This window comes from Genypterus blacodes, unplaced genomic scaffold (genome assembly GCF_046128005.1).
Source record: "Genypterus blacodes isolate CSIRO-AG114 ecotype Tasmania unplaced genomic scaffold, CSIRO-AGI_Gbla_v1 ptg000156l_1, whole genome shotgun sequence".
NCBI lineage: Eukaryota > Metazoa > Chordata > Actinopteri > Ophidiiformes > Ophidiidae > Genypterus > Genypterus blacodes.
In genome coordinates this window covers 9,171,791-9,184,346 of record NW_027466957.1, presented here as the reverse complement: position 1 = coordinate 9,184,346, position 12,556 = coordinate 9,171,791, and the positions used below count along the sequence as shown (strand labels likewise).

General features: G+C 42.9%; 1 protein-coding gene across 1 annotated transcript; it reads right to left on the bottom strand.

The window, feature by feature from the left end:
* Positions 1 to 564: 564 nt before the first annotated feature.
* On the bottom strand, positions 565 to 8,360 carry opn7b (opsin 7, group member b). Its single transcript, XM_076166947.1, has 5 exons — positions 8,273 to 8,360; positions 8,012 to 8,174; positions 7,405 to 7,532; positions 1,646 to 1,980; positions 565 to 1,109 (listed from the first exon to the last, which is right to left on the bottom strand). Exons 1-5 carry the CDS (start codon positions 8,358 to 8,360, stop codon positions 612 to 614), a joined length of 1,212 nt encoding a protein of 403 aa, XP_076023062.1. The 3' UTR covers positions 565 to 611.
* Between the last annotated feature and the right edge of the window lie 4,196 nt (positions 8,361 to 12,556).

The following is a 12,556-nucleotide window of genomic DNA, read 5'->3' as shown; positions in this document are numbered from 1 at the left end:
GTAAGTGATTTTTACTGATGTAACTGCAGGTTGACAGAACTACTTCTTCCCCTCAGTGCTTCAACCTTCATGCCTCTTCATCTTGTTTTTAACCTTTGACTGGGCCTTTTCATGTGGACATCTTCATGTACTGATCGCTAAATTGCCTGACTTTGAAAACCCTGACTTTGCCTCAACAATGAGGAAAGAGACCGAATTTCCTGTTACTTCACAGCAACCCTGTGGTCCTTCAATTTGAGGCATAATAACAATTTATCAAACCAAAAACATCAAATACAATACTCCATAAGCTAGACAGAAGGGAGTGAAAAGTTTCAGGTGATCCCTCTAATCCAGTTTGAATTGATCTGCATCACAATACTACAGATCATCAATCTATGCTGATTGCTGTTTGCCTATGCTGTTGATCCATCTCAGTAATCACATGATTACTTCCTCTTTATTTCACCTGAAGAAATCCTGCTGTATGTTGGCTGTTTGGCTTGGTTATAGTCCTGTCTTGGCTTTGACCTTGTGATCATGAGGTTTTTGGCAGTATCCTAAATTTGTTCAGTCTTTTCCTCCATTAAATAATTTTTTCCTCAAACATTGTCTGCCTTTGTCGTGTTCCTTCAGAGGAAGTCGCTCTGCAGCTCAGTGGAGAGTTGACTCACAGCCACCTCACTGTGCAGCGATCCTGTCAGTATCCTGGCAGTCAGCTGAGGGCTGTACTCTGGGAACTGATCCCTGATACCAGCAACTCTCTCGGGGCAAGGACAGTGCCTGCAGGTCCTGTGGTTCTCCGGCAGCCCGTTAGAGTTCCTAGTGGAGGTGCACTCCTCCTTGTGTTGGGACTGCTTGCAGAGTCCCCTCTGGGTGGAGCTGTGCTTACACAGACATCCACAGAGTCTCCTGCAGTAGGCCATATCCCGACACACCGACTTACGGAAGTTAGGTTTGAAGACCAGGTAGACAATCGGGTTGTAAAGGGTAGAGGACTTGGCAAAGATTGCTGCCATGGCAAAGGCCATAGGTGGCACATCTGAGGGGTTGCCAAATGCTGCCCACATGGACACAATAGCATATGGACTCCATGCTGAGAGGAAACCAATGCACACAGCCACAGACAACTGAGGAGAAAAACAAAAGCAGACTGTATTTAAACAATAATATGAAGTGTGGTGAAGTGGAAATGCACTCAGAGAGATGCTACACCTGCACCACCGCCTTCAGTATGTTCCCCATGCATTGGACTGACACTTTGTCTCTAACCTTTAAGAGATACTGCATATTGGTAGTGAAAGTCCTACTGTAACCCCGACCAACCTGTAAAGTTTGATCCAAAAGTGATAACAACTTTTCAGGTTAGCTGTGAAAGTCGAACAAAAGCAAGTGATTACAATCCACCCGCCCTTGGCTGTAAAAACCACCATAATTGAGGCCAAATGTGATTTCAAGGTGAAACGTGTGTTATCTTAGCAGCTAGAGTAAGATTTGTAGCTACCAATTTGCTTTGGGTGAAGCTGGAACTTGGCCATGTTCAAAGTTAATGGCACATCTTTAATGATGTAAGTTGGTCTTGTTTTGGCTCATTCAGCAAGGTGAGCGAGATGCAGTTTAAAGGCTGTAAGCACTCTCAAGTCTTATTTCCAACGTTAGCATGTACCTTAATGATGAGCGCATGGGCGTTGGTGATCTTGTTCTGTGGGGAGACGTGCTGCTGTACGGCCTGGCGGGAGCCACGGACGGTCAGGAGGATGAAGGTGTAGGACAGAAAGATGATGGTGCAGGGCACGATGTAGCAGAAGAAAAAGAGGCAGATGATGTAGCTCATAGCAGCTGAGTTCTTACTGGGCGCGTGCCAGTTGATGCAGCACGCGGTGCCATATGGCTCGGCCCCGTACTCCCCCCAGCCCGACAGCGGACCAACAGCAAACACTGCAGCATAGCACCAGACGCCAGCAACCAGCAGGCAGGCATGGCAATATGAGAACTTGTTACCTGTGTTAGACAGAGGCAGAGGGCAGAGAGTTAGGGGTGATTACTGAAACGACACAGCAGCCAGATGATTATAGAAGCATAATGAGTGAGTGTATTTACCTGATGCTGACAGCGTTTGTAAACATTTCAAGTCAAATTTAGGCACTTTTATTTTCAGAATGTTTCCAAGCATTTCCAACACCATATGGCAGTGATAGATGTACAATTTCTATAGTATAGAATGTATATACTGTATATTGGAATGAGTATTTAACTTCATCAATTTTAATCAGATGGTATTGGGCTATTTATAGCCAAAATAATATTTTGTGAGAGAATTCTACAGACCATAAAATGAAAGTAGGAGCTCCGGTGAAGCCTGGGGGACGATCATTTAAAGTATCTTGAATTTAATTAAATCTGTCCTGTTCATCATGATTCATGATGGTCTGTGGAAATGTGGTTGATAAATGAGAATATGTATTTTGTCATAACATCTTGCGTAAACAGGAAGAAAATGAGACATTTGAACTAGAAAATATAATTTGCAGGCTTTGCAGATGTTCAGTAATGTGTGTACAGCTGTTTAAGTGTATTTTGCTGCCTTTATCGGTTGATTTTAATGAAGAAAAACAAGAAAACACTAGAAATTCATTCCCTGAAGAAAATGCACTGTGATTACAACTGCTGTAATTGTTCCCGAATGCTGAAGAAGTGCTAGAAAGATGCCTATTTGCTCCTTGTTTCAGCCATAATTTATGTTTCCCGTCTTCTAAGACCTCCTCGTTTCAAGCACTTTTTAAAACCGGATTGAAATGCAAGCGTTTTCAAGATTTTGCAGCACCGTATGAACCCTGTGCCGATAATGGAAGGGGACAGAATAAGCAAGTGTGAAACAAATCAATTATTTTGAGAGCGATGTTTTTAGCGTGCTTGGCTTCACTTGGCGGTAGAAAAGCATTAGTAGAGTTTAGAGAAGAGGTCACATGGCCCACAGGAGCACACGTACAGATGTTTGGGTTCACAGGGCTGGGAACCCAAATATAAATATTATTCTGCAAGTAAAGAGATTTGCAGCTCAGCAGCTTTGCTTTCCAGTCTCGGCATTGAGCACACAACACCATTTTAGGAAACAGTCGGCACCTTTTCTTAGGATTTTCCCCCACACTAGGATCTGCCTCTTGAGAGGCATTCTCAAAACATCTCTTATGTAACATCAAAGTGTGTTTGATACGGTTTCAACGTTTGCATGTTAAACATTTTGAGATTATAGGACAGTGAAATCACAGAGATAATTACCTTCATATCCAAAACCTTTTCGTTGTGATTATAATGTGACTCCAGCTCTTAATTCTTAGCCTTTTAAGGCTTCCACAGCTGCAAAATATTCAAGGGATTCAAGTTACTGTAATAATGTAGGGCAAAGTACTGCCAAACTAACTGATGGTCAAATTCTGTATTTTTTTAAGTTGTTTTTGTCATAATATATTTTTTCAATTGATCAAAGGAAATGAACCGTAATCTGTAGCAGCACTACTGAAATGCCAGATGCGACGCTGACATGGCCGTCACCACCCACCTCCTGTCAGAACGGATTTAGACCTTCACTGTGGAGGAAGACACAAAGTCGCCTTATCTGCAGAGCCACAGAGTCCACTCGTCAGGGGAGAGACGGATAAAAAGAACAGACCTATGGCTCAAACCGAGGCTGCGGCACATTCTGAAGTGTGAGAGAGTGGGCCAGATGGCCATTACAGATCACTTTATCCCATGATCTCTGATCTCTTATCAAGCTTTATACCTGGCACTGGAAGAAGGAAATGTATTGTACAAGATCAATAATCTATTTTTATACAGAGTACTGAACTCAGTTCAAAACAAAATGCCAGAAACGAGTGTTGATTGGCAGTGATTAGCACAGTTTTATAATGCTTGTGAGTTGCTGCACAAAATGAAACATTTCCAGACAGTTTGTTATTGTGGATAAAAAATATAAAGGTTAGTTGGCTTATGAGATCTTCAGAGATGTGTGATGTTACACACCAGGCCTGTGCATCCAAAATAAATAATGTAACCTAATTTCATTGCTATGATGTAACCTGTAAACTGTATAAAATGTGCAGATGTACCCAATGTATTTACACTGAAATTATGACAGATTATGATGCCAGGTTACATCATTTGTTTTTTGTTATAATGAAAAAAGGATATAGGAGATTTACTCTGATCTTCTTGACAAATTCGGATATTTTTCCATCTTTAAAAAGGGTCCAAAACAGTATTCAGGCATTGAGTGATAACTTTGGCTCCCCCTAACTCTTCCCTTCCCACACTCACCAGATGTAGGATATAATATACCGCCATGTACTGTGTTGGTGTGTCTGACTTTGACAGTGATTAAGGTCCCTGGTGTGAATTCTCACAGCTGAGACCACTCAACATCAAGCAGTTATCCCACATCGATTCTGTTGTCACTTCACACTGCTGTAAAAGTATAAAACAACTCCCTGGTGCCTTCTCCGTTCTCTGACATTTATGACCCCCCATCACCTTTTTAGCATTAGATCCTCCTATTCAGTGAATCTCAGTGGGGATCTCTGCTGAAGCACTGTTATATCACCCATTTGAGGTTTTCTCAGAAAGAACCCATCCTCACTAAGTCCTCTGTTTAATGCTGTTCGATCAAATGTTCCAGGGACTCATCAGCAAGAGACTACGGATGCACAGAAGACAAATGGAAAACGACAGAGCAGGGTTTAGTTCTAAATTGGGGTAATTATTCCTGTCAGTAAATGGATTATGGATCTCCATGTGATCTACTGTATATGAGCTGTGACAAGAAAGAAAGCAAGAGAAAGGAAGTACAAAGTCCATGTTCGAATAGCTACAGCGTTGTTGCTTTTAATTCTGTCAGACAACCACGAGATCAGAACAGTTTGTAACCCAGCATACCTTTGATTCTACTCCACCACAGAACCATATGTTGGACATATGTTGCACACCGAACACTTTGCATGTCTATACTTATTTTGATCCCTTTTTTGATTACGTGAATTTTCTTTAATCCCATAAACTCCAACACGGCACATGCAAGACTCTCAATCCTAACATCACACCGCGTTGAGCTCTGCCTTTGATTTTACACGGGCAAAAGTGCTGAAACATCACCGCGGCAACAGTGGAACTCACTGGCAGCTGAAGTGCTGGGTTGCAACTTCTCGATTTTTCTTCCCTTCCCTTGTGTCAATGTTGACGCAGGCGTAAATTCAAGTCTACACAAAGGCCTTGACCACACACGCAAAGATCCAATTAAAGCAGAGTTTATTTTTCTAGGGACACTCAATACAGTGGCCCGAGGCTCAAATCGACGTGATCATCTGACTTCACACCTGTACGTGTGCATTTTCCAGACTACACAAAGCTCCAACACACTGATTCTTGTTTCCTCACATTTTTCACATCTTATCTGTATTTTTGCTTGTTTAGGCGAAAGGGTGTTTTTGACCAGGAGGGCTGTCCGGAAGCTCTTCTAAAGACGTTTCTGTGCCGTAAGAGGCTTAATGTGGGAAAAGCTCGTAAAAGCATAATCATTTTCTAATATCACTATTTATGAGAGGGACTGCTGTGTCTGAGGGTTTTGTGTCATCCATTTAAGGCTCCCCTGGAAAACACAATTATACTGTGACTAAGGCAGGCAGCAATCATTGAAAGCACTGGAGCCAGGTAAAGATTTCTTACTCTAATTGTGCTCAGGAGCTCTTTGCCAGGGCATTAGCTCTTACAGCAGTGGTCTCCAACCTTTTTGTCTATACGAGCTACTTTGACAAAATAAAAGTGTCCGAGAGCTACTCATGTTTTACATTATTCGTAACACTTATCCACATGGCTGATTCTCCACCCAAACCAGCTGAATAAGGGTATTTTGTGTAAACATTTACAAAATACAAACAACATAAGCTTGTTTTTTTCTTTATACCTTTTCAGTGTCAAGCTCACACTAATAAATTCACATCATATTAATCTTGTAAAAAAACAAACCCAATGTTATTACTTATTTTACTATTTGACCAATACTATACCTTTCATATTTCACATTTTCTGTCTGTCCACATATCACTTTCACAATTTCCCTTCACATTCCCTGTAATTCAGGGAATTTCCTGTAGTTCCCATATCATCTGTACTTCACATGCATTCAGTCTGTTCTGATGTTAGTGCGATGACAGAGAGTGTGGTACTATTTTCATGAGGAATTAAAATAGTTCTGGAATGTTCTTGCAGCAAAGCACGTTCTCTGTCTTACAGTTTGGAGTGTTTTCCTGTTTGGAAGAACATACACTGGATTGAGAGCCTGGGTGTAGCTTCTAAATCCCAACGGTTGTAGAAGCACTGACAATACTAGCAGGCACGCTAGCCTGCCTTTTTTTCTTCCAACTGAACTGTTGGATGCACAGTTCTCATGTATGTGAAGGTTTTTATGCGGACCCTGCTCGACATGACGGCCTAATTCTGCAAATTCTGCATTCTGCCTTTATGTTGTCACAATTGTGAAAATGCATCCAATTGGTCGGACGGGAGGCGGTTCCCATCATTCACCTAAAAGAGCCGGTCGTTTGGGTCGGGGCGTTCGCCAACGAAACATCACGCCTTGCTAGCAGCCGGAAAGTCCCGTGAAAAGTTGCTGTGGAGAAGCTGAGCTTATTTAAAAATGAATTCTGCGAGATAAAACTGGTATCAGCAGAAATACCCGCCAACTGCACGATTGACCCTGGAGGTGAATACATTAAAAGAGCAGGGAGTAAACACGTCCTTGTTTACATATGCTACGCTATAAAGAGGTTAGAGGTTTAAACGCAGTGTTGTACATCAGCATAATTAGTGCTTTGAAATAATACTTGAATAAGCTATTTTGAAAGCAAAATATACTTTGTAGGGAGATCACGTGTCGCCGGCCTCTCTTTGTTTCTACGTAATTGGTGTCTTTCCGGCTCACGGTTTCGACTGCCAGGGAGAACAATAGCACTTGATTGGCTCGAGGTAAAACAGGGCTCACGGATCAAATAAGACTTTTAATCTCATTATCCCCCCTGTAGTTAAGACAAACCGGTTTAATCGATGAATCTCCCTTTTCCTGGGTGTTCATTGCGTCTGTGGACTTTGGAATTGGAACATTTTCACTTCCCATCTTTGTTGTGAATCACAGGGCAGTTTGTTTCGTCATAGTGTGGGAAAGTTTCCCCCACTACATGTGGAATACTGGTGTTGCCCTCTGATGTGAGATTAACAGCATTATTGATTAGTGAGCAGAACTTCAGGGACCTGTTGGATGCATGTAGAATGTTAAAGAAGAATGTAGCCTTTCCATTTGATTGGAGATTTCACTTTAATACTGTACCAAACTAATACAAACACACTGTGGACACTGTGCCTGGTTTGTTGTCTTACCGTAGTTTGGGCAGCAGACTTTGAGCCAGCAGACAGATGCGAGCACTGTGAGATTGGTGAGACTGCACAGGCCGAACCAAACACCACAGAATGCATAGATGGTGCACACGGTCTCATTAAACAGCCACCTGGACGAGACGGCGAGAGAGAGAGAGAGAGAGAGAGAGAGAGTGTGAGAGAGACAGGACATCATTCATCAATGCCCAGCATCCAGGTGAATTACAGGACAGAGAGTTGTTGAGATGTTGTTGTTGAGACACAATGAGCGACGATGCACTTTGGCCCCATCATTTCCAGTGTGACAGCAACCAATCAGTCACACACACTCAGGGGATCAGAGCAGTGATCAGGGAAGGCCGAGCAAAGACGAGCCACAGAATGGGATTGCCACGAATATCCACATTCCATTATCACGATTTTATGCTGGGTCTCCTTCCACTTTGTGGCCTCTTTGAGGAGATGACACATGTCACAGGAATACGATCGGATATGTCATCCCTGCGTTTCTCAGGAGGAGGAGGAGGAGGAGGAGAAGGGGGAGGAGGAAGAGGAGGCTGTGTTTCTCTATGCAGCAGCAAACAATCTTTCCCGTGTAAGGGTTACTTACATGTGAGCGAAGGTTGAAGGGATGGCCGCCGGGAAGAGGGACATAGTCATACTGAGGTCACTGATGGCCAGATTAACCACGAAGTACTCTGCCGGCTTCAGGGAGGACTTCTTCCTGTAGGCCACAAACAGCAGGATGCCGTTCCCCAGTATGGACAGCACACCTGCGAGAGAGAAGGACAGGACGTGCAAGGACTGTTATGCTGATGTACATATTCGTATAGTAAAAGAGTCAAATACGCTGGAGGGGGGAGGGACTTACCAAATATGGTGTAGAGCGTCCCCATGATGAAGTCATATTCTTTTGATATTCTGGACACAAGCAAAAATGTTTCGGAGGCATTTCCCATCTAGAACCAGAGTGGAAGCAGAAGAAAGATGGAAAAGGTCATGAACTTGTCTCATGGCATCGAGGTTTACAAAACAAACTCACTCATATTCACTTTCGTACGTTTCCATCTTGGTTTCTCCTCTAATTTGGAAACAAAGCACACAAATTCTAATCAAAGAGTAAAGACGAGCGCGGCTCCACGTCCATGTTCCTGCCATCCTCACAAATTGAAAAAAAATCACTTATCTTTGGAAGTTGTGGTGGTTATTTGCATAGAGAGTGTGTGTATCACGTGATGTTTAAAGAAATGTACGGGTGAAGATAACGTGGAAATATATTCATAGCCTTTCTGTTTATTCAAAGATGTCAAACTATGTCTCCTTAGAAGATAAAGGAAAGGGACAAAGAGAGCGTAAGAGGCTTGTTGAAGTACCTGGAGCTGCTTTTGGATAAACCCCTGGTGTCGCACACACTGGAGAATACGTTCAAAGAGACACACACACACACCAAAGAAATCCTTTTCATGTTCCTAAGCATATTGCATATTTACATGTACTTATGTACTTTTAGAAAGCAGCATTGTGACGTTGCAGTGCGTTTCTCCTTTTCCCTCTTTACACGTTTCCACATTTGAAGGACAACACATAAACGTATGCAAGTACACACAAGTACACACAGAGTGAAATTGTCAGCGGCTAACATAACAATGGACCTGAACCAATGAATACTTTTACTGCAATGAAGAATACACAGTGTTTACATAGCCTCACTCACATACAACTTATACTAATATATCACAAATAGCACATCCAGGTATCAGAGGTCATCTTGCTTTGCCAGAGAAAAGACAAATATTCAAACATTCATATATCTGCCTACTTCCTATTCTCCACTCTGCTCTCCTGTCAGTGTCAGAGTCAAAGACATTTAACAGTCTGAGGCTACCGTGGATAAGATGCAGGTGTCAGAGAGAGAGAGAGAGAGCAAGAGAGAGAGCGAGCGAGAGAGAGAGAGAGGGAGAGAGAGGAACCCTCGCTTGCCCCATCGCTCCCAGAGAGAGGATAGAGGTGTGCGGAGAAGTCATAAAGTGGCTGTCAGTGGCTGGAATTGGGCCTCGTCGTGGCAGAGGACGTCCGTGACAGGTTAAGACTTGCTGTCAAAGGTGGAGCGCATGAACACACACACACACGCACATTCATTAAAAGAGAGAGAGCCTTGACGAAAAATGAAGGAAGGAAGGAAAGATGACAAAATATCACATATTTCAAACTGTCAGAGGCACAGAATGACAGTGATTTGTAGTAAGAATGGCAGAACTGAATGATTGTCGGCACACACACACACACACACACACACACACACGCACACACACGCACACACACGCACACGCACGCACACATGCATCTGGCAAGATTTAGATCATTCTCTGCAGCAGATGTAGTCACATTTATCCACTATAAGTAACAAATATTGCTGGCACATTTTTCCGACACAAGCAAGTCGCGATGAGCAATAACTGGACATGAGGCTGCTGTGCTGAGCAGCGCCCTCTGTTGGCCGAAACACAGGACTCGCCCTGTAGGCTCGGCTGCTATTTTAGTTTGGGAACATTTCAGTCAATCAAACCTTGAAAACAAATTTGGCAAACAACACATCACGTAAAGACCAATTTCCCTGTCTAATGCATCTTTATTTTCCTCAATCACACAACATCAATAGTACAAAACACCCACATCTGCATCAGCAGCCTCTAATTACTTTATGTCTCCAACGTAACAGACTTGGTGCTAATCCCCTCACTCCTGAGACCAAGTAAAGCCCTGATCTGACTTCAAGACAGCAGCTCAGCAGCTCCACTCTCTCACACTGTGGCATCTGGTCTGTATTACCCTGCGATCTGACCTGAGAAATTCCTTCATCCAGTTTATACAATGGAACTCACCAGAGGATCAGAGCTTCATTAAACTGACAAGATTTTGACAGGTACTCATTTATGAACGCATAGCTCTTTCACGGCGCCACAGTTAATCCAGTCTCACACTGAACTCCATGATTTGTAATTACGTGTTGCATCGCTGACCTCATTCATCTGCAAAGCTTTTAACTGATCACACCATGCTTGACTTTCCTTTTCTTGACTTTTATGCCTGGGTCATAGCCGTTTTAAACCACTGGTCAGATTTCTGCTATCTGACTTTAAGTGGATTTACTGTGAAATATTAACAAAAGGTCAGGATGAAAATGAGCCTTTATGGCACCTTTATCAGGTCAATGTCATTCTGTGTGAATGTGAGCTGTAATATTAATCCAGCGCCCTTATGAATAATGTGTCAAAATCCCATACTGCAGTGACCTAAAGTGTGTGAAGTACCCCCACCAATCCAGCCTGCAGGGGATAACACACATTGCGCTCTTACACACACCCCACACACTGATTATATCAAGGTGGAAATGAATGTGATGATTTGTTTTATAGGCCTCCTGTGCAAAGTGTGTCTGGCGGCGGCAGAAATGAGTGGGATACATTTGTCACAGTGTCGCGAAGAGAGATGAGCAGAACAGAGTAGAGGATCGGCGAGTGTGAGGTAGTTTGGGGTTCAAAGAAATGAAACTGCGGGAGACAGTCATGATTAATAAGCATGATAATGTAAACAGGACATGAGCGATTATCCCGTTTCCCTTTGATATTATGGCGCGGGCCGAGAATCAGCCCTTCGTTTCATCCTGGTGTCTGTCACCGTCTCTGTGTCCTGAAGCTTCGTCGTTATTCATTGTTTGCTTTGAAGCCCAGACGCCGGTGCAGATGTCGGCTCTGGTGGTGGTACAGCAATATATCCTCCTCCTCCTCCTGTGGTCGTTTCAGTTTTGAAGCGTGAGAAAACTCACCGATAGCACCGCTGACAGTTAGTAACTCTAGAATGTGAGCGACGCGACAACATAACTCAAACTTAATGTGTTTGTTGCAGCATTAACGTCAGCACCTACAGGTTGATGTGAGTCATATTTTGGAGTTGGACTCCATTCTCCCTGACAGAGCCACTTCATCAGCAGCATCACCTGTCCTTTTCTGCCCTTCCCTCTGTTCTTTCAAGCCTTCTGCTCTCTTTTCTTTCTCCATCCTGTCACCCTGTTCTCATTCATCAAAGCTTATTCATACATGACCAGCAATTTGGAGCCAAGGTTAAATATGCGCACTAATTCACTGATAATAGAAAGGAAATAATAGCACTTGTCCTTGACAACATCGAAACCAAAACATTCAGTCAGGAAACAACTTCCACTAAGATAATTGAAATCAAGTGTTCCAATCAATGCAATGTGATTGGAAGTGAATGCCACAGTAACGGCCCAGTGTCTGACAGCTGGGTGAAAAGTAAAGTAAATCAATGCTTCAAAAGGAAGGTAATTTGTGGTTCGAGAGACTCAATAGAGATTAATTGGCTTGTGAGCTGAGCAAGGCTGTTCCTGCCAGAATTCTGAGAATTGTTGACGAACTGAAGCACTTTCATTGGGAGAAACGGTGTAAAATTCCTCCTCGTGAAGCTGCTCAGTAGTGATCTCACCAGGGTCACTAAAAGCCCTTAGAAGCATAAATGGTTGTGCATTAATTTGATTTTGGTGGTCATCATGGTGAAATTTAAAGCGTAGCTGAAGGGAAACCTGATTATTAAAGTGCAGTGATGGAAAACACATTTCATATTGAGTATTGTGAAAATTTTCATCCCTGCATTCTTCAGTTGCAATCCTGAAGAACGCAGGCACTATTGACGCTATCAGAGTCAAACTGCACTACATTCAGACATACACACACACACACACACACACACACACACACACACACACACACACACACACACACACACACACACACAACCATTCACACTTAGAAAAGCCTCATCTAAACACAGAGAACAGCAAAAACTACAACGCTTCATTTCATATTTGCCTTTTTGTTTTCCTCAGAGGAGATACTTAGATGAAAACATTAAGCAAGCTACTGATGTATGCAATACAAATAATGGAGGAGAAAATAGAGCCAAATCTACTCATTGTAGCTCATACAACTGCAACAGTGTCTCCTGACAAAACTACACACATACCAATGAATGTTTACCTCGTATTGAATTGGACACAGTATGCATCAGACTGTCGCCGTGGAAACCAATCAGCATTTTCCTTACGAGCTGGGATGAGATCCGTGATAACCTGACAGCT